This window comes from Hylaeus volcanicus, chromosome 1 (assembly GCF_026283585.1).
Source record: "Hylaeus volcanicus isolate JK05 chromosome 1, UHH_iyHylVolc1.0_haploid, whole genome shotgun sequence".
Classification (NCBI taxonomy): domain Eukaryota; kingdom Metazoa; phylum Arthropoda; class Insecta; order Hymenoptera; family Colletidae; genus Hylaeus; species Hylaeus volcanicus.
In genome coordinates, this window is record NC_071976.1 from 30,325,681 (window position 1) to 30,351,560 (window position 25,880).

A 25,880-nucleotide genomic window follows, 5' to 3' on the forward strand; every position below is an offset into this window, starting at 1 on the left:
TGTGCACCCATCGTGGTTGGTTATGAGCCCGCTTTACATTTCCGCCATGGGTTCGCGAGCTTGACGCAACGTGTTACGAAGCGCGCACCTGACAATCAAATTCAGCTCTTCTTCGTGTACATCGATTAATAATTTTCCGCTGTGTGCGTGGCCGCGGTATCGAGGATCGATACCTCTCGAAATTATTCATTGCGCCATCGTCGCTGAAAACGCCAGAAATTTCGTCAAATCGATTCGACTGGGCAGGTTCGTTGTGAAACATTTCGTTCTATTCGTATGGTTTTTCATTCGTTATTCGACACCCTTATTCCTTATCTCGATAACCAGACGAAGTTCAATTTTCCACGTGAATAACAACGCACATTGATATTGGTCATGGCAGAAGAAATATGCAGTGTAACCTTGTATCCTTGACAGATTTCAAAGAATTAGAGAAGAAATCTTTTCCCATAATTATTGTCCAAAGGAAACGATACCATTAATTGGATCGCGAGACCCGTACTTACATTTACAAGGTGCATTTCTTCTACAGTGTCCGGGTGGCACATGAAAGTTAACGAAGCTTAATACAGGGTAAAAAATTAGATCCGTTATTATTCAGGTAACAATTTTCTTTATCCCTGCTAATTTACATGCATCACTTATCCAACGTTGGAACTCTTTCGCTTCACGTTTGATTTCCCTCGGCATAGAACTGTACAAACAGTCGCTCGTCGGAGGTAGCGTAACAATCGCCATGATTTTCGATTCACCTCGGATACGGAAATTCGTGTCGCGCGTTTTAGACAACGGTTCGTGAGAAAAACAGTTGAGACGACGACGTTGCGTGCGATTCGATCGAGTCCGTGTAAGGGTCGATGATCTCGATCGCTCGGAGATTGTTTCGCCGTCGATGAACCATGTAACCTGTTGCACAATCCACGATCTACCGTCCCGGAGCAAGATCTGACGGAGAAAACTCGGAAGGAGGTTTCCTCGTACGTGAGAACGTTTCACGAAACCCTCCCGAATGCTACGCTATAGAAAAAAACTTACAGGTCCTCGATACTAGAATACAGGAAAGGCAAAACTAATTCGTTATTAACGCAAAATAAATCTCATAGCTCTGCGACGCAATGTAATCAAACGCTAACACAATCCCGTAGCTCGGCGAATTGTAAGATCAGTTTTTGGAAGTCAGGATACGGTATAGGGCGCGTGAATAATGACGCGGAAAAAATGTCTGTATTTTATACGTCGTAACTGACCGAAACAGTCTATACAGTACTGAACCGTGTCGGAGAATCGCAGTAGCGAGGACATCCTTGACGGTCCGGCCTTTTCTTAAACAAAGTCCTTTGGTCGAACCTTCGTTGACAGGGGTAGCGTACAGAGACTAAACACATAGCATGGTTCAACCATTTAGCTATTTCTACTTTTCTAACAAAATAGTGTAATCAAACACAAAGCCTCTGCCTCCTAGCTGACCGACTAATTTAATCAAACGCAAAATGTATCCATACTCGCTCGCTTCAAGAAACAGTAGAAATCTATCATGGAGAAAAGCCGTAATTGTTACCGACTCTAAAAGCGTTTTATGATGCTGGAAGTAAAGGACTAGGCCTTGAAAACGTTCTCCAGCAACCTCGAACGATGCTGTCGAACGCTCCTTTCGAATCGCTCGTAATTATTCTCTGAGAACGTTGCGACACCATACAATTTGGGAATTTAAATGCATGGCTAGATACCTTACAGTTTTGGCGTTACCGTACCCTTTTAGACGCGTAAAAGCTGTAACGAAAGGCGCCCGGTAGTTACACTACGAGAATAAGAGAAAGTAGGAAGAGTGATACCAGATAAAGTCGTTATAAAAAAAAAATGTGAAACTATGTGTTTTCCCTTCGTTCAATTTTCCTCGATTTATTTGGCGGGAGTAATGATTTTCGGCGGGCGGGGAAATGAGAGAGCAGAAGTTCCACGGGCGTGACTCTAATGACACGTTGGACTCGCGAATTGTCGTGTCAACGACGGTATTGTCATTAAACGCGGTCGCTTTCCATCGTGATTCGATGGCCGAACAGCGCGTGTCGTTGAACGACGAAGATTAGCGTTCCCGTCCGTCATTCTAGCCGGTTTACCAGAGTCCGCGGAACGGTTTCTCTGTCAATGAACAGTGCAAGCGTTTCTTGCAAGCGTCGTAGACCTGGGGCTTCGACGATTAACCGGCTGGAAGCAGCGACGGTTCCCCGGAATCGAGAAAGTTCAAAGGATCGTCCTCCGAACCGTGACCGTTTGTCTACCGAAACCGCCGTCACGCCCACTTCTTTCATTGATATAAACGTTTGTCATTACTGGACTGCGTATGTCGTGAGTTTGCGATGCGAACGAATGCGGCAAACACATGCCTGAACGAAGCCAAAAGGTATATAAGTATATAGGCACCTGGGAAAAATGATATATTAATATTTGTTTAGATAGCCTTTTACCGTGGATGTTATTAATGTATTGGAGAGAACAGAGGCGTTTCCGCGTACTCTTATATGCAAATACAAGAATGCAACGTGTAATCGCTGCGGGGTTTCGAACAATGAGAGTGGCTTTTGGGTCAGTGGTAGTACAGGAATACGCGGCTTCGTGTCAACGGTACTGCTTCATGTGGATCCCTTAACGGTATAAAGCTGTAATAATCATGGTTTTATTCTGTTTAAAGTTTCGTAATTGGCGCCGTGTTTTTAGTAAATGATCCTATCAGTCAGGGCCAGAAATAGCCTCTATGTCTAATCAAAGAAATTTGTCTAAATTAAATTGTAGGTCTGATGCTTTCAAATAAATGTTTTTAGAAATATGTACACGAATAAACTTCGCACGTTACTGTACTCGTAATGAATTATTTATTTGAAAAGCCTATGTAATTATATCCTCGAAACTCAGTAAAAAAAAAAAAAAAAAAAAAAAAAAAAAAAAAAAAAAAAAAAAAAAATTCATACTTCAAGAATAGTTACTCTTACTTCCATTATCACTGAAAATATTGTATCCAGTGTTTTTTCTTTCAATTCATCCCCCTCTTGAGAATTGCACTCTTCGTGGACACGTCTGTTTCTACAATAGAAGATCGAACGTTGCTCGAAACTTTTATTAATCTCGCTCGATTCCATTGATAGAATGCCCTTCGTCTATTAACGTCCATACGGCACGGAAATCTGCACAGTTATTTCGAAACAAACGCATGGTCAGCGATTGCATTAGAGTGGCATACACGTACACCGCCAACATTTGTTCTTATTGATTATTTCCCAAGCGAAGCCGTTGCCTTTGTTCAAGTCCACCTCGACGACCAGGTATTCGTAACACTGACGCCAATTGCCGTGTACGCTCTAACGATTTTTTCTTATCAACAAGGGCGAACGAAACACGGCAACTTGGAAACATTCAGCTCGGAATAACGATTTTATTCCTCCTCGAAAATTGTTTGCTCCGGTATTTCTAAACGTTTGTCTTCTAGACTCATTGAATACTCGAAATAATGCCAGTGGAGGAATTTCAATTTAAAAAAAAAAAAAAAAAAAAAAATTGTATTTACATTTATTTTGAGCAAGCTTCATTCAGAAATTCTCGAGCTTGAAGAATGAGAAATGGTTGCCCGTAGGGTAGAAAGTGTTCAAAAATTTCCATTGTCGAGGAAACATCAAGATAACACCAGTCGATCTTCTCGTAGGATCTAATGTAGAACACGGAAAGATTTATCGCGTGGTTGTTGTTAACGAGTGGGCAACCGGTTTTCTCTCACCCTGCGACTCCTATCGAGCGAACTTTCCCTGAGAATTCTAAAAGCGCTCTTCAGTTTCGATTTTTCGTGCAGTTTTCTAAGTATAAAAACACCGATTGATTAAGATTGAGGCCAGATTACGTGCGATCGAAGATTAACACGTTGGCTGCGTTCCGCTAAACGAAAATTATCGAAAGGTAACATTGGAGTACTTGATCCGTTTATGCCAGAATATTCGGAGAAAGTTGGAAACCGAATCGAAATACGATTCGAACACGATACGAGGATCGCGAGCCAATTACAGAAGTTTGACAAGCACTGTTGTTTGAGCGCGATGAACTTCGTTTAGCGACGTTTCCGTGTCAGCAAGAGTGACTTTACCCGGAATGAATAATCGACTCGCGGTGCGGGTATGCGAAAAAATGCCATAGTATCGTCGTTCGCTACCCAGCAGACGGTACATCACTTGTACCAAGACAAACCGTACGTTCGATAATGGCGATTAACTAGAGCGAGACCGAACGAGGTATAAGTTAAGTCTCGAGGAATTGAGAACGGCTTAAAATTGCGTGTGTTTTTTTATTTTCCAGACCGTAAATAACAAATTCGAAATAAAAGACACTCCCATGTATTAAGCTTTGGAAAGTGAGGCACATTTATTTCTGTCATTGGTGGAAGACGTTCTTTATCGAAACACTTTCTTATTATCGAAAAGTAGCCTCGCAGAATAACGTCCTCGTAGGATATTCCTTTTACCATTGGAACATTCTTCTGTAACGTTTCGAGCTAACTGTTCGGGACTTGAAGTTCACTTCTACGAAGTTCGTTCTTAATTGTTAACCTATTGTGTTTTTCATATAAAAGAGACGTCTGGTGGACGTTTGTCTAAGGGAAAGCCATCTCTCGTTCCCCGAGGGGTTTCAGGCTGATCGTATTCGTCACCGCAATTTGTAGGTGGTACACCTACGCCGAGCAGATCCTTGTGTGGAGATTCCTCGTGTAACCTAGCCATATCTAGTCGAACGAACACGGAAGACCTGCCGAGTGACGTCAAAATTGACCAATAACATCAAACACACGATCAAAGATCGTCTTGTTAGAAATCATGCACCAGACACGAGCACTCTTACAATGATCAAAGGTTAAACAGCTTTTTATTTGTCATTACCACGATAAAGTTTCCAATTCAAATGACAAGATTTAGTAGACCAAGCACGCACGATCAAAAATCGTCTCCCTGCATCGGACCCAACACTCTTTGAACAATCAAAGAGTAAGCAGTTTTTGATCAGCCGTATCCTCGACAAAACTTGCAATATAAATTACAAAATGAAACAAAATCTTCCTCGTCAAATGAATAAAAGCTCGTCTGAATGACCTGTCTGATCGAATAAACGTGGCGAATGAATCGGTGTGGGGTGTTTCTATTCACGGTGTGTTACTCGAATAATCATTCGCTCACCTCGGCGACGAACCGTAAGACCGTTTTATGTCTCGCAGCAGATTGGCCTGTAATTTTGGTTAAAGAAGCCACGTATTTGTTATTGAACGGATCGTTTTCAATTGCGAATCGCGAGTGTGTATACGTGTCGCGTGCACACGCGTACACGAGCGTCGCGTAATAAGTGCACGAAGGCTTGGCGAGTATAGGCGTGTACGTTTACTTCCTCCTACTCTGTTTTCACGTTTCTCTTTTCCCTGGTGGTGATGTAGTGGTCAGAGTGCGTGGCTCCGGTTCACCTTCCTACGCGCTATCATTGTCTGCTGCACGTTGGATGCAACTGCATACGTGCCTTGTACACGCGCGCCGGTGTACAATGAATACGAAACACCGAAACTCGAGTCACGGAGTCCCAGTTGCCAGTTACGGCATAACTTGTTAACGATTTCCTCGAATCTCACGGATGCATTCAAGTCTTTATTTTTAATTTGCGTAGATTAAGAAAGGAACAGAATGTAAACAGTGCGTAGAAACGAAAGTTATCCTTCGTCCCTAATGTAAAAGGAGGCGAGGTTGGCTCGTAGTCTGGCTCAATTTAATCGTTAATTTAGAGTCTAATTTAAATCGAAGATGAAAGATAGAGCAGCGAATGTACGAGAGAAAGACGAACACGTGTAGCATGGGAAATGGGGAATAATAAAACAATGTAAGAATCTATGGGACGTGTATCGACTAGGAGAGAGTTGAAGTAGCAGACGGACACATGGGAAAAGGAAGCACGAGGTTTAATAGCGTCGTGAGAGGGTGTGGAAAGGTTTGCGTATGCTAACACAAATTGGACGGGAGATAGGAGCGAATCAAACGGATAAATCAGCCAAGGATCTCGCGAACCAGCTGGGAAGCTGGAACGGGAGTAGTTTTGGTTGAGTTTACGAGCACAGTACAAAGACACGAATTTTGGGTAGGTTGAACAGGATTGGATAGTCGAGAATCACCGCGAGGAATTAAAACGGTTCCTCGGAGAGCTGGCGTAATCGCCATTACGGTGCTTGTAAATCCTATTAACTCCGAGCCTTGAGGTTACAATCAAGTCGTACCGTTACACCCGTAAGAGTGGCATCATCGAGATGAGAACGCGTTTCGGTCAGAACGCGAAACACGCGAACGTTGGGAATTATTTTGAGCCTCGTCGTTTCTCATACGTACCACGCGACGATTCTACTTGACATCATTAACGTTCGAAGAGATGATGCGTCGTTTTGTGGCTTAACTTGTTTCTGCTTACAGGGAGCAGCTTGTTATAAAGATGTCGTATCTTCGATACGTAGGACTTTCAGATTAATCGAGGATGGCGAATAATTAAGACGCGCGGGACATGTTAATAATAGTGTAATAAAAGTAATTTAATAATAAGATATTTTTTGTACAAACAAAAATGAATTTAACGTTTCTCGCATGGCAGAAGAAGCACCTTTGGAATGTTGTTTAAACCGTCGTTCGTTCGACGAACAAGCACCCATTTCGCTCGAGTAACCTGGTCTATGATTAAGCAAAACATATTACTGAAACGATTACTCGATACGAGTGATATCCGGAGTCGTTTCCTGGAAAGACTTTAATTACTCGATAGCCACACGCATGATCGTAAACCGAACTTTACGACGCGGCTGCATCGCGATCAAAGCCGAGGAGACGACCGCGTAATCACGCGAATGTAAGAAGCAGCGAAGCGAAATTTAACGATCTCTGTAATTGTTATAGTTACCATCGCGAGTGCTTTGATTTAAACGAACCGATAACGTCGTCCTCGTGGTTCGATCCGTAAATGGAGATCTCCTAACGTCTCCTATGCGATACGATCATCAGGGTCCCTCAAGGTTTTCGCATGATATAAGGCGCGTAACTCTCGTGACGCGATCCTAAGACCATCTCGACGACCGTGTGTAATCGCCTAACTGGGAGACAATCGAGACACCAAACTCGTACGAAGTTCTTACTCGCTTAGGGAAATTTAATTTCCGTCTGAAAAGGGGAGAGGGGGGCTTCCTTTGTTCCTCTTTCTAAATTACTTTATCCTTCGTGCTAATCGTTAATTGCATTCTTTCTTTCTTTCTCGATTTTATTCCTTCTATATGATACAAGGCGCGTTTGCTGTTGTACAGAGTGAAATCTCGATTTACTTCAAAAATATATCATTACATAATAAATCATTTAGCACGCAAACTAAAAATTTCTACCTGCAGGAGGTTCCACCGAAGATTCGTATATTTTGTATTTGTAATTATAGATGCATTTGTATCAGTAATTTGCGTTTATTAATACAACAATATCTCGTGTATAGATACGAAACTCCTACGATATGCTCATAGTTGAAGAATATGGTTGAAATTAATTCCAATAACTCGGATTAAAAAAAAGTTGACGTGCAGACTAGTTTACGATTAGCCATTTGACGTTGTAGACTAACGAGTAGTCATCGTTAACGAGTTCATTTGGAGCAGACACGAAGGCGAATAACTTTGATGAAAGCACGTGGAAGGAAAAAGGCGCGGTATGTATAACCGATAACCCATGATCGCCCGTATTACATGCGGTTTTCGGTTCTGCTCGTTTTATTTGCATTCGATATTCGTACGGAGCGTGCAGTCGATAAGCGTGTTCCGAGGGAATTTTTCTGCGGTCGAAAACGAGACGAAACTGAGACGAAAGTCGCCTCGTGCCTGGCGTTTGCGGTGTCACCGTCTCGTGCACGACCAACGAGCTGACTTCAGACTGACTTTCTTGATACAACGAACTCTTAACTCTGTGTTATATCCTTCATGTTTTCGCTAGAGCGAACTCGTCCACTCCAAATGATGGTTTACATTAATTATGAGTTGAGTTGTGAGTTGAGTTGTAAGTTGAGATAGAAGATGTTCCATTTTCTATTTCTTAACACATTGACGCCTAGAATACCTAAAAATCTTAAAAACTTGTAAGCTTTAAAAATTTTGGAGCACAACGAAGTCAACTATAAATAAAGACGAGGCTCAGGACACAATGGCGCCTGTCAGTCGCCTCTCGAGTACAGAGGGTTAAATCGCAGGCTTGCGTCACATCTAGAAGCAACGTCGGCGAAAACTTTGCACCGAAGCGTTTCGTTTGTTTTCTTTCATAGCTGTGTCTTGCCTCGCGGTGTTTTGGACATGAATGACATTTGCTTTTCGCTGGCGCGGTGTCTTCTTTGCAACACACCGATTCAAAAACAATCCGTGAGTGGCCAGTCACGCTTCTTCGCTCCAATTTCAAGCGTCGCGTATAGCGCGCCATGTGGGTCATCGTACTATTTATATTTACGGGGAATTCTCCGAGAAGCATAGTACGCGGGGAATCCCAAAAAGCTGACTGGAATACCAGACACCCTGTTCTTTTATTTATTTCCACGTATACCGGGGGTCTCTTTTGGACAGTGGAACTTTTTCGTACTCGCGGATAGAAAATGAGATTCTCTTTAATACTCAATGAAAAATTGATATGACTCGCCAGCATGAAATTTCGATGATAATTCAACGTTTCCGACCTTAACTTTTGGGATATGGAGAACAGGAGAATGTCGCAAGGCTCGCGGGACTATGAATTTATTTATTGCGGTGACAGGAGGTCGCATATGGCGCAGAGCGTCAAGATGTAATTTCACTGCGAACGTTATTGTGTTCGAGGCGCGGTTTTCATCGCCCGTTCTCCAGTTCTTCGCGGAGAGTCGCACGAGGCGTGTACAAAGTTAACCGTTCTCGCTTTACCAGTTGCATACAAACTCGAGCTTGCGAAACTGAAACACGGGGAACAGTTAGTTAGCGAAAATTGCAGGAAAGGGATCCTAGAAAGAAATTAATTACAAATTTTAAACAGAAAATTTAACGTAATTTAAATTTAACCCCCTCAAAAAAATTCACGTAAAATCGAAATGTTTTCACGCCCGAAGAATGTCTTTTCGCGCCTTCGAATGCAATTCTACTTGGCACCTGTTACGGTAACGGTCTCGCGGGACTTGCCGTTGACAAATTGTTACCCATTCGTCACCGATTGCATTCGTCGCGCTTGAAAATGTTGCTTTCTTCCGAAGTTGCGCGGTCGGTCCCTTCCACGAGCAGCTAGAGATTCGAGGATCGCCAAAACCCATAGACCCTTGGTCCTCGCGATTTATTACGATCTCCGCGCGAAATTAACTTTCCATTAGATCGACGACGAGTGGAAGGAGAGGGTGGCGGTGTTACGCTATAAATAAAGTTTACGATGCACTTGCACGCCGATGTATCGGTTGCAGCACGTGCATGCGTGCACCTCCTACCTTGGCTGCTGTCCTGATACCGAGCCACGGCTGCACCGGCGCGGCGTATCGGGTTATTGTTTACCGCACCACGACAGAAACAGAGCACCCAGACGGAGATCGCGAATCGTTGCGCTTCGAAGATTAAAAGGAAGGACTCTTTTTTGGAGGAGGAATCATTTCATGATTCTTTTGCAGCCAACATAGTCGACGTGAACTTTCGAAATGAGTTCCTTTGTGTATATACAAGTTATTACTAGCTAACGTTTTTCTCGCGATGCTGGATCTAGAAATCGATCGAACCACCGATTAACCTGGGTTAGGTGCGAGGAACGAACGAAAATCGGCCGATCGCTACGATTGCGTGGGCGTACGCGTACACGTGCGCTCATCTGCTTATATTGTCTGTCACGTGACTCGGACTGGGTACAGTTATACATGGAGTTCAGAGGGATTCTACGTACACGCGTTCGTTTCACCGGCAATAGTCGTCAGTACAGCGAGTCACTGGTGGCAAGAACGACCGTGCAATCTTCCCGTAGTGTTTCTGGGCCAGCGAAAAAATACCGCGACTTCGATTCTTCTTGGTCTGGCTGTCGATAGTCGGTGGATCGGCGCAACGTGGCTCGTGACGCATCCTTTGTCGAACAGCACACCTCGGTTTCGTTCAGTTTTTTAACACGGGACAGTTGAAATTGCCAGTTGGATCCGCAACGGTATTATTAGTTCCAGAGCGAACCGCATCTCATAAAAGTTGCGTGCGATCGAAGGGAACGTCAGATGGGAACAACGAAGGAGTATAGTTCCGAGTTGTCGTTGGTTTCGTTTAGCTACGTGTCTCGTGGCCGTGCCGAGCATTTCAATTTGCTCGAGCCCTCATATTTGCCTCAAGAGTCTTACGGAATAAACTCTCCTCGGTTTTACTCAGTCTTGCAGTTTTCCTCCGTTTTAAGCCACCTTTCGATACTTTCAATCCGACGTTCCTTCTCAGATCCGCGTAACCTATTTTTCTCTAGCGGGTAAAAATATCGATGCGAATCAAGGTGATAATTTTTAGCGTCTCGCCGTGTATTTTCGAGGAACGTTACGAGTTGCGCGACGTTACCTGGCAGTGATTTTTTTTACCGACTCTTAGGCAGCATTTCGCCTGTGACTAGTCGATAATTCGCGCGACAAAGCAACTCGGCTTGTGGTGTACATACCGTGCAACGCGACGGTACGCAAAGTGTTACACTGTTACCGAATGCCTATGTCCCGCTTCGAAGACACGCGTCGAAGATCGAGGAGTGTTTCTCCACGGATACACCTTATTTGCACGCCTCTCAAACGGGACACATAGGCAACGGGTGGTGTTATACAACGGTTCTACTCGTGCTGGTCTATCAGTGATATTTTAGATCGGTTAGGATGAAAGGTTCGCTGGCCTGTGTTTATTTGAAGTAAACTATTTGGGCATTGTGTCTTTCGATAGTATTATGTTTGAGCTGTCCACCCTTGAAATTTCAACAAAATCAAGCAACGCGTCCAAAAGTTATTTTAGTGACAGCACTCCGGTGGGACCTCGTTATGAAAAGTCGTGAATAGTGCAGAGTCTGTTTAATAAATTTATTTCTGTTGCCAATGCCACGAGTGTTATCCATTTGAACATTCTCCCCTTCGATGGTATTATGTTTGAGCTGTTCACCCTTAAAATTTCAACAAAATCGACCAACGCGTTCAAAAGTTACGTTAAAGTCACCTGATGGCTCCAAAGTCTCCTTTGCGACCTTCTATGATCGCAGTGATTCAGAGCTCAAGAAATCGTTTCCCTCGTTTCTGGATCGCTCCCGAACGCCATGTAATCGCGGAAGGAACCTTCCTCAAGCGTAAAAAAACAATGCCATTTTTTTCTCAGCTGCGGTTCGTTTATTTATCAAACAGACTGTGCGTAAGCGTTAATCGACACGAATGATATTTCTGCGCGAATCTAAGCTCGCGGCGAAATTAAGAGGAACGAGGAACGGTGACGGCCGAGTACGAAACGATGACGGTCTTCCAAGGATTACGCCCGGAGCGTCGTATTAGTCGTTCCGTAGATCTTGGCGAGCGCAGGTTGCCTAAGAATCGCCGCAGAATCGATCGTCGCATCGAGTGCCCACGTGCCCGTGTAAAAACGTCTCTATTGGTCGCGTCGCGACGTTTCTGTTCGTGGAAAAAGCCTGCCACTCCTATTTTACTTCATCTATCTGAAAAAAAAAAAAGAAATCGAACAAGAACGATCAGAACAGTTCCGATGTAAAACTCGAAGCAATCGCGGTGAATTGATCTAGAATCAACGCGTTTCGACAATGGTAACTGCATTGCGGCGTGCATACGAAAGCGTGATATCGATCGACTAATCTCGACCACCGGCGCACCGTGGAAATATTTCGGAAATTCTTGGAGCATCGGCAGCCTTCGATCGCGAACATTGCCCACCTATGTGTCACCTGTGTCGAGAGTTAAAAATACTGCGAGAGATCCGCAATAGCGAAACGCACGACGTGAAGAAACGAACGGTTTTTGTACCCGCGAAGTGCGCGACACCGTGACACGAGAATTCAATTCGTGGTCTGTAATTCGATAATATTTTTGAATCGAGTTGTCGATGTATCGCGTTACGCGTAACGACAATTAGCTTAGTCAGCGTTTTTGTTATCATTCTTACCTTCTCACGACGCCTCGGATGCAAAGTTCGTCCTAGAACCGCGTGAATTCATGTTCTTATAATGTTGTTTGCTTCCGTAGTGGATCAGATACGGTGACCTTTCAAACGCGCCAATTTCCGTGGTAATCGTGCCTGGGACAGAGCATTTCGTTTTGCGTCTCGATATATAGCACGATACCGTGTACAAGGTTGAGAGCCGAGAATTCCTCGGGTTTCGCAAAAATTGTACACGGTTGCGCCTCGCGGCTCTCGGGGCGCAGACTTGAGGACTATCGATTCGGTGGTCGATGGGACATTTCGAGACGGTGATTCACGTTCGTGTCGCGTGTAAACAGAACGCGCGTAAGGGTCCGCGAAACTGATAAAAGCCGAGAGTGAGACGAAACGAACGTGAAAAACAGGCCAGTAGCCGTGCCCGAGACAATAGAGTTTCGAAATTCGATTGTTCGTTGGCTCGTTAAACCGGTAGCGCCAGAACCTTGAGGCGGGGACTGGTATTTCGCACGATTTTCATTCGTTGCTGTGATTTTCGCGTAGCTCGTTAACGACGAGGATGATTCCAGAGAGAAACGCGATAGACTTTTAAGGAAATTGGTGCGCTGCTCGCCGCCCCATTGTGTTATCGGACGCGTCGGTGAAGTGCTACGTTCCCGGAAACGCGGTGGAAGAATAGAAACGATCGAACGAAGAGGAAAATCGATAGACAACCGTGGAAACGAACGGTCCCGGGTCGTTGACGTCGTTGGCGTGACATGTGTCCAAGATGAACCACGATCCAGCGATCTGCCGCCATTACTTCTACTGTAGTCAACGTAGGCATCGTATCAGGTATCGATCATCGTTACGATTCGTCATTGCGACTTATTAAGATTTCAGGCCATCGCACGTACCACTCGTCCGGGGCATTTCTGCTCTACGTTTAACACGTTCATCAGCCATTTATGGCTGACGATACTGACAATGCTTTTCATTGAAGAAATAACAAAATTTATTCCGAAAGTTTCAGAATTAATCTTTTTAGTTCTCGAGTGAAACCCATACATGGGTGACATGACAATCTCAACTGTTAACACGTAGATTGCCATGTCACCCATGTATGGGTTTCACTCAAGAACTAAAAAGATTAATTCTGAAAAGTTGACATCAAAGGAGATGAATTTAAATGAAATTCATGTATTTCGATGTATTTTGATGTAGTTACAAAAATAAATACCACGATAAATGTTTGATTACACGGATTTCAGTAGCCTAAATAATATTTAATATTAGCAGAAACTTTGAAGAATATTCGTTTGGCGGTGAACGTGTTAAAGAAAATTAATTTGACGGGTGAATTCGAGTTGCTTCAACTTCGATGAAGTGCATAAAATGCACTTTCACGTTATCGTGGTAGGAATATATAATAGTGGAATAATGATAATTTGTTAATATACCAATACAATTGCTTCAAAAGGGGCTCGAATACCGTCCTTATCGATACTCGACTTCTCAATGGACGACGTTTAGTAATTCTGGGCGCGTTAATTACGAAGATAAACAGCTACGATTCCGTCAATGTCCAGACGTTGTTTTCTCGCGTACGATACGGTATCCCATCAGAGAGCAATTCGCCTAATTGCAAAGCTTGGCGCGAGGTTAAAGAATGCAGATGCTGCCTAGATCTTCAAAGATTAATGAACGAGCTCGTAAAGTATTATTAAAAAAAAAAAAAAAAAAAAAAAAAAATGTACAGCGTAAAAGACATTCGTTGCATCATTCACAAATCCATTCGTTCACGGTATGTTCATACTTGCGTCTAAATATCAAACTACATACTTTTACCGAAAGATTATGCAATATTTTCTAAATACTAATATTAGCCGAGGCGCGAGTGACAACGTGTTATGTGCGGTACGCCTTCTAGAAACACGCGTAAAAGAAGAAATATGCAAATTTTGGTAAGGCGATTCGTAACAGCGTTCGAGTAAAAACTTGCCGAAGGATACGATTCCTTTGCATACGTTTGCTGCTTCGCGTAAATATTTCAGGGAAAACGGGCGCGATCGCGTGAGTCCGCTAGCTTGGCGATTGTCTCTGCTCCGTGCGCCGTCTTTGAAATCGATTCAACGATAGAAATAACCTTTGCCGGATCGAGTAAAAAGGAATTGCCGATCGCCGATGACTCGTTTTCCTTGAGAGATCGAGTAGACGGAGCTAGATGCGCGATCGAGGCTCCAAAACTATTCGTAGTCGGTTTGTTACCAGCCACGGAGTAGGGATCGTTCCAAAGGGGGATTCGAGCGTTATCGATAAATGCGCATCAAGGTTGTCAAATACGTTGAGCAGGTCGTGCAAATTAACCAGTTTAGAGGGATATCGACGCGTCGACGAACGCGTGACGATTCCATCTTTTCGCAGCCGGTGTTTAAAGTTCATTTATCGCTGGTATCGCGTAACGCGGCAAACATCCTTAGGAATTGCACTCGGCAAACGACGAGAATTACCTCGAAATTTGCTCCCGTAATTACAGATTAAGAAGCAAATTTTTTACAAGGTAATGCGATGAATTAACAACTCTTGCGATGCAATGCATGTATTAATAATTTCATTGGCAGTAAATTATACCTAATGCACTTCTCTATCTGTGAATTCGCCTCTGATGAGTTACACGTGATAATGTATAGACGCTTAGTCGATTACTTGGTTCGTGTTATTGCATTTTACTGCAATAAATCAGTGTCTGATGCAAAATAAATTACCGTATTTTACGGACTTATAAGACAAACTTCTTTTTTCTTCGAAAAATTGCCACGAAAATTCAGATGCGTTTTATAGTTCGTAAAATACGAACGAGTCCTCGGAGTCGACTTCCAGAAATAAGATTTGTCCAGAGAAAATGCGATCAAGACACACCTATCTGGAAGTACTGGTGGGCAGACGTTTAAATATAGAGGACTCGACTTACGTTCGGGTTGTTTTTAACACGGACAATTATGTCCGGACTTTCGAGAACGGGCAATTCGAAAAACCAATTTCTCTTATTACCAAAAAAAAAAAAAATAAAATAAAATGTATATTCCGAAGTTCTATAATATCACATTGCAATAAATCCAAATTCTACGATATAATATTTGGAGTAGTTGGGAGTAGTTGCGCGGAAAATGTTGTCGGTGCACAATCTCGCGCCCGTTCCCACGTTCCAATTGCAATTCGGATTGCATCGCGCCCTGCGCTGCAACTATGCGCTCGCAGTTTGCGCTGAACGTCATCGAAAATCAAAAATTCAACCTCGAAAATCGAAACTCGATAGGACACATCTCCGCTTCGTTACGTAACGAGCGTTTAATGTTTCGGGACAGCTGCGACACAACGTTACTTTGAATCAAGCCTAAGCATAAGCTGAAATTTATTAGCTATACGTCAAGGTTATTATTCCAAGAATTTATTTTGCACGAAGGACCGCGTATTCTTCCACTTTCGATCCTTTCTGTACCAAATTGGTTCGATGAAACAAATATTAGTGCAAGAGGAAAGCTAACTAAAACGTACAGATATTTAATGATATCTTGTCTTCAACTGCTAGTATAAAATAGATTCATCGTAAGTGGAAACAACTTAAGTCAGCGAACATCACTATTTATATCTTCAAACGATCCCAGTGCCAAATGCAGTCGCTAGAAACTTCATCGGGGAAATCGAACAGCTTATGGTTGGAATCACGTAGAATCGTTTAATAGAATTGAAGATGCTGCAAGGATTTAACATCGAAAGTATGATTTCTATTTGAAACCTGCTAGGCATTGTTTATTCGCAAATACTTGTACGTCTTCTAGAAAAGAGTGTTTAGCTTTTCTCGATTTCTCGCGTTAAAACCCTCCTGGATTCTACGGGACAAATATTTCCTCGGCTGCCAGAGGCAAACATTCGATCGGGTTACAGAGGGGTGAGGCGGTTGACGCTATTCGATTTACGTCAATATTATTGGATCTACACGCGAAGTGTAACAATTCAGCAATCAGTTCGAATTTAGACATTTTCCAAGGAATTAGGACGAAGACTAACGAATCACATCATATCCGACATTAGTTTGCCCATTGTTGTTCCGTGTAACTCCAAAGATGCTATATTCAACAGCTATGCATTATCCTCGATACTTCCAGCGTCATATACGATCGCATTAATTTTCGTTATCTCTAAAGGATGAACTTCAGAGTGATTAATTATTTTCAGACGCGATCTATCTACGCACAGATCGATAGCTTTCGCTCGACACAGTGAACCTGATCGTGTCCCAATAAGCCTTGAAGCCTCCCAATTGCCAATACAGCCTCGACTAATTATCATACCAGTAACATGACGCTGGTGGAAATATTTCTCGTGGAATACGAACAAAAATGCGATGTCGTGTTACTTTCGCATAATTTCGTCCTTAGGCTGGTGCTTCTAAGTTTAGTCGAGCTAGACGCGAAGCACCGACGACTATCGCGCCGAGATCTATCGTTCGCGTGCCCCTAATCGCGTGCATTATTAGTACACACCGGTGAAGGTATCGTGGTCATTAGAAGCGGTCAGTTTATCGATTAATCGATAAGGCGTGCCGTTTCTGTTGGTTGGCTCGCTGCTTTGCTCGAGTTCATGGCGAGCCCTTGCATTTTGGGGCCGAAACTTCACGCCAGACTTTCGCACTTTTCCACTTTATCCACCTTATCCACTTTATCGCTCCTGGATTCGCGTATTAATCACGACAATCTATCGAGCTGTATCTGGAAAAATCAAGTTAACACGTTCACTGCCAGACTAATACTCTTGAAAATGTCTGCTGTGATTAAATTTTGTTTACAGACTATTGGAAACTGCGTGGCATACGCAGTGGTAACCAAATACCACTATTCTGGTATTTAGTTGTGTAACTTCATCAAAGTTCAAAGTATTTCGTTTAAATTCATTTTCTGTGACACATAACTTTCAGAATTAATTTTCGTAGTTTTTCAGTGAAAAGCACTGTTACCCATGTATGGGTGACGTGGCGATCAACGTGTTAAATCTCGCCAATTGGAGAACCGAATAGATCGACAAGTTAGCCATTTTTACGAAATTATTACGACATTACGAAACCTGTTATTTATATTTGTAATAAATGCGTCGACCTTCGTTTCAAGTCTCTTATCAATTCCCACACGGCAACAATCGACATATAGTAACTTTTTTCTCCTTCTCGTCGGAACCGCGTATAAATGTATGTATGATTAGCCGAGACTGCGGGTCTCGCAGTTGTACACAACGCACGTACCGACGTGCGTTTAAAAATGACGACTTATCGATTAAAGAACGAATGGCAAACGATTGAAGGGCGACCCGATAATTTAGGTAATTTCGAATGGAAACAATAAGATTGAAACTCAAACGCGATTGTATGCTAAAGTTTATGTAGTTCAAGTGTAAAGCGAATCGTTTGTTTCCGAAGTATGTAAATACGTCAATGGAGGCGTCTTGTATCTTCAATTTAAATAATTTGCTGACGCTTAGATACTTAGATGGTTAGGTAAGACGCGTCTTTGGTAATTTGAGAAGAGTCGTTTTCTCGCATCGATGTTCGTATCCCTTCTTATTGTTTAATGTTTGATTTTAAAGTTAAGGCTAATATCAGAGGAAGGAAGTCTCGTTCGCTTCATTTTTTTGTATAAACACTCAGTCACGAATACAATGCACTCGGGACGTAACGCATCCCCCTTGAGCATTCTTCTCTAATATTAAGTTCAATCGTGGGACCACGATGACTGGCTGCTACGAACAATGGATACAACGAAGAAACGATGGCTTGGACATCGATACGAGAAGATAATTGCAAATGCCGTGACTTAGGAGTGACCTGGAGAATAGCAGGTTACAGACAGAGGCTACGAGTGTCACGCATGTTACAAATTAACCCTTTCGGTACCACTGCCGCCTATTGACCACATCCACGAAACGAGTATGATTACTTTCTGTAGTATGCGTTACAAAAGTACAAAAGTGTTGGAGAACCCAGTATTGAAGTTAAAACGAATAACTTTGATAAATTATTTATTAAACACTCTTAACTCCTAGCTCTAGGTTCTAACATAAAAATACTGTAGCCAGCACGGTTGAATACTCGGAGGAATCGTGAGGGAGGTCGGTTGGCGTGGGAAAAATCGGTTTTCGGGAGTGGAAAATTTATGGGCCCTTGACGAACAGACCTGGTGGAAAGCGAAGGTCCAAGGTTTTGGAAAGTGGAAGGAAAATAGTAAGTTGGGAAGGCGATATAGCAAAAATATGATTAGGATTTCTAACAAAAGCTTAGTGTCAATCACGCTCGAGATTTCTATGAATGCCGTAAAACACGGTTTCGCTGACGCTGCCGTACGATGCGACCAATCTTGTGGAAAACTTCCTCGTACCACGAATGTATCAGGTTGTCCTAAAAGTTTCCTTCGTGAGTCGCATTCAATTATTTTCTCTGGCAGTGTTTATATTATAAATAGACAATCTAATTTTTTAGACATTGACGCTGTAACAGTAACGGAGCGAAATGAATTGTACACAATTTTATAATGTAACATAAAACATAAAATACTGTGTATGTGTTAATTATTAATAAAACGAAAGAAACTTTTGGGACGACCTAATATAACCGCTTCCAACTCCTCCGTACCGAAAGGGTTAAAAATAAAAAAGGAAGCGTTTATCGACGAAAGCAAAAATAACCAAGTATCGAAGTCTGGAATTCAGAGGCGAGCGAGCATGGATGATGATGGATTCGTTATCCGGGATGGACGAGATGGTCTTACTCATACGTGGATGAATAATTCACGTATGGCCGTCCGAAACGTCACGAAGGACTACGAGATTAGTGCAACGAAGGCAAAGACGCCAAGTTTCTGTATTCAGCGAGCGAAACAAGGTCCAGTTGCGCCTTTAAGGTGTATCCACGTAGGAGTGCTACGGCCTCTCTTGAGCATTCGCCTCTCTATTCCATGATAACGGTACAACCATGATCCTCGATCTGCTATCGACACTACCGTGAGATCCTTGGCTGCAACCTGCAGTAATCCGCGGTCTGCTTACCCATTTGTGCGCTTTACTGTACCTCGACTTACGTTCTAACGTAAGCGTAAAGATGGCTATTTTATCGCCTGTCCACGAAAGTGGGTCAATTTTAACCTCGTAATACTCTAAGTCAATGGCTTTCGTCTGGTGCCGTCTCGTCTGCGTTGTTTAAAGTAGCAATTACATCGTTACAAAAGTAAAATCGATGTTACTCTTGTTTCTAGCGATGCTAGCTCCTTTAGAATAAAGTCGCCATGCATTTTCAGTCGAGCGACGTAATATTCGATCATTTTCAGAGCGTTTGTGTTTCCTATTCGCCATTTAAAGATTAGTACCTAATCATTATCTATATTAATCGTTTTACTCGAAATCGAACGTTATCCGACGATCGAGAATACAGAAATCCTGGTATGGATTAGTTCGGCCAGTTGGCCGTGAATTATCATCGGTGACAAATGCGATACACGTTTACGTTCGACCCACTTTTATGACAAATCGATACGCGGCCTCCGTTACGATTGCTTTACAGTCTTATCGGGAATCGATAGGCACGCGCCGTCACGAAGTAAGACGGTGTTTATGCAATATTTTACATCGTTTTACTGCTTTCTACTTCTCGAGAAACAATCGTTGATTCTTCGAACGAAATTACGTCCGCGGTCCTGGTCTGCGTTTCTTTTTCCTTTTTTTTTTATTTTTTTATTTTTTAAGCGTTACTTAGAAGAACCATTACTCCTTCCTCGATGTTTTAGATTTTAGAGTAACAGGAACGGGATTCGATCGACCGTGCGATTGATTTATCCGGTGTATGATAATTGTTTTAAGCTCGCTGTTTCCTTAAAATATGGTCTAATTTTTCTGTAGGATATGCGAAAGGCAAAGAGACGTCGACAGGGACGAGGACAGAGGAGAGGACGACGACGAAGATGCGAATCCATTGGGGAAGTGGCCGCACGCTCTTAGTCCTGCGTTGGCGTGCCTAAGCTGCACCCTTGGTCTCTTTAATATAAGTAGATTCTCTATCCTTAGTATACAATTTGGAGGTGAGCATCGAATGATTGATTCCTCCCAGGGACTTGCGTTGAAACGTGAGATACCGGTATTTTAACGACGCTTTCCAGTTACCTCTGCGAAACCCTAATAAAATCGGAGCCATGGAAATACCGGTACAACGTCTTTTACCGGTTTATGAAAATGCTGGATTAGGGTAACGCGTAGCAGTCATCAACGCTTCCCACACTTTTGGTCACATTATTAATTATTACCGATATCTTATTTGTCAGTGGCATTCGAAAAAGGAAAAGGGATTTAAAACAAGATAAATACTCAAAGTTGCCAGAATAAATGGTTTTTGTCTTTAACCCTTAAATGCCCTAAGTTTCAAATACGATACCGTACTTTAGCATGGCGTTGCAGTAAAATGCGATTACTTTGGAAACAATGAAATTACAGTTACCTCGATTAGCGACACGATGAATCGAAATAGATCTGTTTCGAACCGGAATATATTTAAAAAAAAAAAACGAAAAAAAAAGTGGTTTTCAAGGCCTACAAAAATAAAATTACGTTGATTATTTACTGGCAACATTATGGCCAGTAAGCAACCTTGCGCATATTACGTAGCGGAAGACCGAGGCAAAAGAAAAAGAATATACGTTCACGTGCATACAGATTAAGCAATTTATTTCCATCTACGTAAACACAGACGTTCTAAGTTTGTATATTTGAAATCCATCCTTTGTCGCACGCATGCTCGCGCTACCATGTCGGTACTAGGATTCAGTTTCGGTATTTAAACTCAAGGATATAAGAGTATTATTTTCTAAACTGTTCTTGTAGCTTGTAGAAACTTATTTCCCTTTCCAAATGAATAATTCTCTTGACAGCTCTTCGCGTGTTCGGCTCTCGAGGTAGATCAGAAAACCATCTTAATTTCCATGGCTCTGCTCGATCAAAACCAAACAGATACTAAAACGATTTCAGTTGTAAGTCCCTGGGATCGTCGAGTTAACGAACGGATAATTAATGGTCCCTCTCTTTCCAGCAAATTTCATTGTACAGTTCCTGATTTTGTCTCTGGTATTGGGCATTCCACTTCTGACGTTGCACGTGTGCCTCGGCCAGAGACTAGCGGCTGGATCCGTGGATATGTGGAGGATCTCGCCTCTCTTTCAGGGCGTCGGTATAGCTCTGTTGACGGCGCAAGCGTTTATCGGTATCTACAGTATAGTCGGCGTGTCATGGATGTTCGTGTACTTCAGGTACTTGGTTTCCTTTCTTCCCACTCTCAACGGAGAGAGCTCCCAGGTTCTGAGATCGATAGAGAACAACGAATCGCTTCCACTCTTACAGGGATTCGTTCATAACGAAGCAGGACAAGTACCGCTGGGCAGAGCCGTTCTCGTTGTACAGGGAGGACAAGCCACCGCAGAACACCAGCACCCTGAACAAGTTGTACGAGACTGTGCCCGATTACTTCAGCGGGGTCGTGCTGCAAAGACATCACCTGAACGAATCGGACACTGGCGTTGTTACGTTAAAATTTCAAGTGGCCTTTAACTTGGCCGTCGTGTGGATGATCGTGTTCGTTTCGTTGAGCAAAGGTACATCCAGTTGTCATTTGATACTTTCGGGTACGAACCGTGTCCTTGACTAGCTTCTTCAGGGGTGAAACGACGCACCGATGCTTGGGTCGTGTAGTTTGGGTTATTGTAGGGTACCCGAGCAGAGATGGGCAAAACCCTAGGCTTCGAATAAATTTGAAATTTGCCGATGTGTTTGTCTCGTTTCCTTCTTTGGAAAATGTTCGAAAGCCTAGGGTTTTGCCCATCTCTGTACCCGAGGAAGCCGAGTGCAATCCTGGAGAAATTTTGTATTATAAGTTTGTATTATACCTGAGTACTCCATGCTAGAACTGTTCGAGTACTCGAAAGAAACGAGCAGCTCGAAGGAACCGAGTAGCTCGGACAGAAGCGAGCGGCTCGGACCAAACCGAGTAGCTCGTAGAGAAGCGAAACTGCGTTGCCGAAACGTGACGGTCCGTGTCGTGTAGTCTGAATCGACCTTTACTCGGTTCTTTCGAGCTACTCGCTTCTCTCCGAGCTACTCGGTTCCTTCGAGCTGCTCGTTTCTTCCGAGTACTCGACTCGGATCGAAAACTGGGTCTCAGCTCGACTCGGCTCGCGAGTAACTCGAAACATCCGAGTTTTCTGCAGGCCTACTGCCCATACCTGAGTCTTCTTACTCAAAGCCATCTTACTCAAAGGACACGGTTTGTATCCGGTATCGACCAAGAAGAAAGCCTCGAATATCTCGTTCAACGATCGTTTCAGGCTTGAGATCTTACGGGAAAGTGGTGTACGTTTTCACGCTGGTGCCTGTGTTTGGCACGTTGGTTCTCTGCACGAAATTACTCGGTCTCACGCCACCGGGCTCCATACATCAAATTTTCCCTGCCACCGTCGGTACCGAGTTCTTCATAAATGGGAAATCGTGGGTGGCGGCGTCCATCGAGGTGTTCCTCACCTGGGGACTGCTCGGCGCTGCCGCTATGCAGGTAATTAAGCCACGTACACGCACACGAACGCTGTAAACGCGTTGTTAAGTAACGGAGAGGCTTACTGGAGCGAGTATCGTTCCCTTTTTCTTTTTTTCAGATAGCAGCACACAACAAGCACAAGCATCTCCTGCAACGGGACACGAGCCTCGTGATAGTGTTAACGATAATCGTTCTACTACTCGCGGCATTACTGGCGAATACTTGCGTGCAGATTCTCAAGCATCACGGGTATATTTACAATCCGAGTTCGTTCGGTAAGTGGCGCTACAGGTGCACCGTTTAATAGAATATAATTGTTTCCTGTGCTCAAGGGCTCTTGCTCGAAGACTAAACTACTCCCTGGTGCTTCGGATACCTTTTTAAAAGAAATCTGTTGAACGTATCGATTTCAAACTTTGTTTGTCGCCGGGTTCCTCATTTATCTCTACCTTAAAACAATTGGACGTGTCGTTCACTGGAACGTAAAGATAAAGATAGCGTCTAAAGATAGGACGATTCTATTTTCCAGAGAGAATATCGTCGTACGCGTTCATGAGGCACGTGAACCAGCCAGCTCCGCCGGGATATAGTAGCACACCAGAGAGATTTATGACCCACGCGTCGTTCATCGTCGGGGAACGCGTAACTCGACCAGGGGCGGACTCGAGCGTCGAATCTGGTTATCAGGTCCTGAGATTCTCGACGGAATTGGTCCCTGCGACGCTGGCATTGCTGGGCACCGAGCAAGTGTCGCCGTTCTGGGCAGTCCTCTTCTACTTTGTGCTCATTCTCTTCGGGATAGCTCAACAGGTACGCGTTATTCAAATCCAATTCAGCTCGAACTGGAGTCGCTCTCGAGGAGACCGTATTAAATTTCTGAATATTTCAGCTGGCGATATGGCACTGCGTGATAACTGGGATTATGGCTATCAATACAAAAATGATGAAACTCTGGGAGACCACCATCACATTCTTCAGCTGTGCCTGTGCTTACATACTGGGCCTGCCCATGGCCACCGAGGTAAATAAAATGTATCTCTTCATAAATCACGGGACAAAGAAATAACTTCTCTTTATGAGATTATCGAACGTAGGATTAACAATCTCACCGAAAAAGGCCTGTCGAATGAAACAAAATTCACGCCCATAGTTATTACTACCGCATAGTAAAGATAACGGTATCGCGCCTCTCTTACCGAGCAGAGCTCTGTTATATTTTATTTACTCTGATAACGATTACCAGTCTTGAGCGCTAACTCGATCAAGCGTTTTGTCAGTGTCGCGAGAGTCACCGTGCCCATTTCGAAAATGAGCGACCATGTCAATGCTCCGTTACACCGAACCGCATCTTGTTACTTCTGCAACCAGTTTTTGGAAGAGAGATATCTGTCCGACCATATGAAACATTGCAGTTCAGTGTTAGAGGAATGTGGCTACAAGTGTGGTGTTTTCGTGCCCCGAAAAAATATGGGAGACCATAAACGAACATGCAGTAGGAGTAACTCCGGAAGGAGAAGTCAGATACCAGATGTCCATGATGCATGGAATAAGAAAGTATTGATGGCGCTATCGTTGATGCGCACTTCAATGCAATATGAAGAAACGGAACGCAAAACACTTGAGGATAATTTGAGCCGGTGTATACAATCGTTGCACTTCCAGCAAGAGTCTATCGATGTTTTATGTTATCAAATGCAGGAAATGACGAAGGAACGTCGACTGGAAGCAACCATGAACCAACGATTGAACGACCTGGAATTGTCTCGCGAAGATATAAAGAAACGCACTGCTCTGAGTTTTCAGCAGATTGCGAAGCAACTGAAGTTTTTGCACAACGAGATAGCCAACACACACAATAGACAGGACGAGGTACTCGACCTTTGGTCTACGGAACTGAATAATCTGCAGAGTTCTCTGGCGCAGGAGAGCGAACACCTGACGACGATGGCGCAAGAGCAGCAGCAGCTGATCTGCGACCTTAAGCTGGAACTGGAGATGAGGTGCAAAAATTCGAACGAGTTACAAGAGCAACAGAAGGTCCTAATCGAGAAAGTCCAGACTCTAGAGGAAGAAGTACGACAGCAGTCGAAGCTGGTGGCTGAACACAAGTGCACCCTCAAAGGACTGAAGTTCCAGACGAAGGAGAACTTGAAGTATCTCGAAGAACTGATCAAAGATAATTCCAACTCTAATATCGTCGAGATTGCCGAATGTCGATGCGAACACGAATTTGCTGAACAATTTCGAACGAAGGGTAGACTCTTGTGGAGGATTGACCGTTACAAAGAAAAGATGACCGAAGCAAAGGAAACCGATTGCGTTCTTTATAGTCCAAAATTTTCGAACAAAGAGTACGGTTACACGCTGAGGGTGGAGTTGTACCTGAACGGTATAGGACAGTGGAAAGACCGTCACATCATCGGTTGCCTTCGCGTGGAAAACGGGAAATGGGATCCATTGTTGGACTGGCCCTGCGTCCTCAAAGCCAGCATCACTTTGAGGAATCAAGAGAACCCTGCGAACGACGTTAAGAAACTCGTCAAGGCTGTGGGTTGCGATAAATTTAACCGAGAGAACGTCGAGAAAGACTCTGGAATTTATATGTTCATCCCGCATACGACTCTAACCCGGTACACTGGGTATGTCAAGGATGACGCAATGTTTCTGGACATTCAAGTGAGGGATGTAACAACGAGCACCTCTACGGTGTCTCTCGCACCATGAGTGAAAGAGAATTAGTCGATGCAAGTCGTTGAAACAAATTATAAAGTAAACACACTTATGTACCAATTAAGCTAGAACGAAATTACCAATTAAGCTAGAACGAAATTTGAAAACGTTGCGTTTCTTTTTACTTACAGTTGGGCATACATATCGTGTACTATATAGACTATACAATCGGTGGTTCGTGGTGGATAATGATCCTCTACTTGGTGCAAGTCGGTGCTGTGTTCGCGGTGCGAGGTCGTCCACATAGCGGAGAAGCGGTCGTTGCTGAATTATTTCCACCGACCGGTCGATGTCTCAGACACTGGGCTGGTCCACTCTTATCGTTTACATGGAACGTCGTGCTACCTGTTATTCTTATGGTGAGTTCTCGTGGCAAAGCACCCATAC

General features: G+C 43.5%; 1 protein-coding gene across 3 annotated transcripts in view; it reads left to right on the forward strand.

Moving 5' to 3' along the window:
* Positions 1-25,880, forward strand: part of LOC128880116 (sodium-dependent transporter bedraggled) — a 37,853-nt gene that overhangs the window by 9,580 nt on the left and 2,393 nt on the right. For all 3 annotated transcript variants that reach the window (XM_054129854.1, XM_054129839.1, XM_054129845.1), the window contains 8 exons: positions 20,090-20,268; positions 21,270-21,486; positions 21,578-21,828; positions 22,558-22,781; positions 22,882-23,038; positions 23,293-23,573; positions 23,653-23,784; positions 25,625-25,852. In XM_054129854.1, the coding sequence (XP_053985829.1) occupies positions 20,090-20,268; positions 21,270-21,486; positions 21,578-21,828; positions 22,558-22,781; positions 22,882-23,038; positions 23,293-23,573; positions 23,653-23,784; positions 25,625-25,852 (1,669 nt within the window). The remainder of the gene's footprint in view (positions 1-20,089; positions 20,269-21,269; positions 21,487-21,577; positions 21,829-22,557; positions 22,782-22,881; positions 23,039-23,292; positions 23,574-23,652; positions 23,785-25,624; positions 25,853-25,880) is intronic.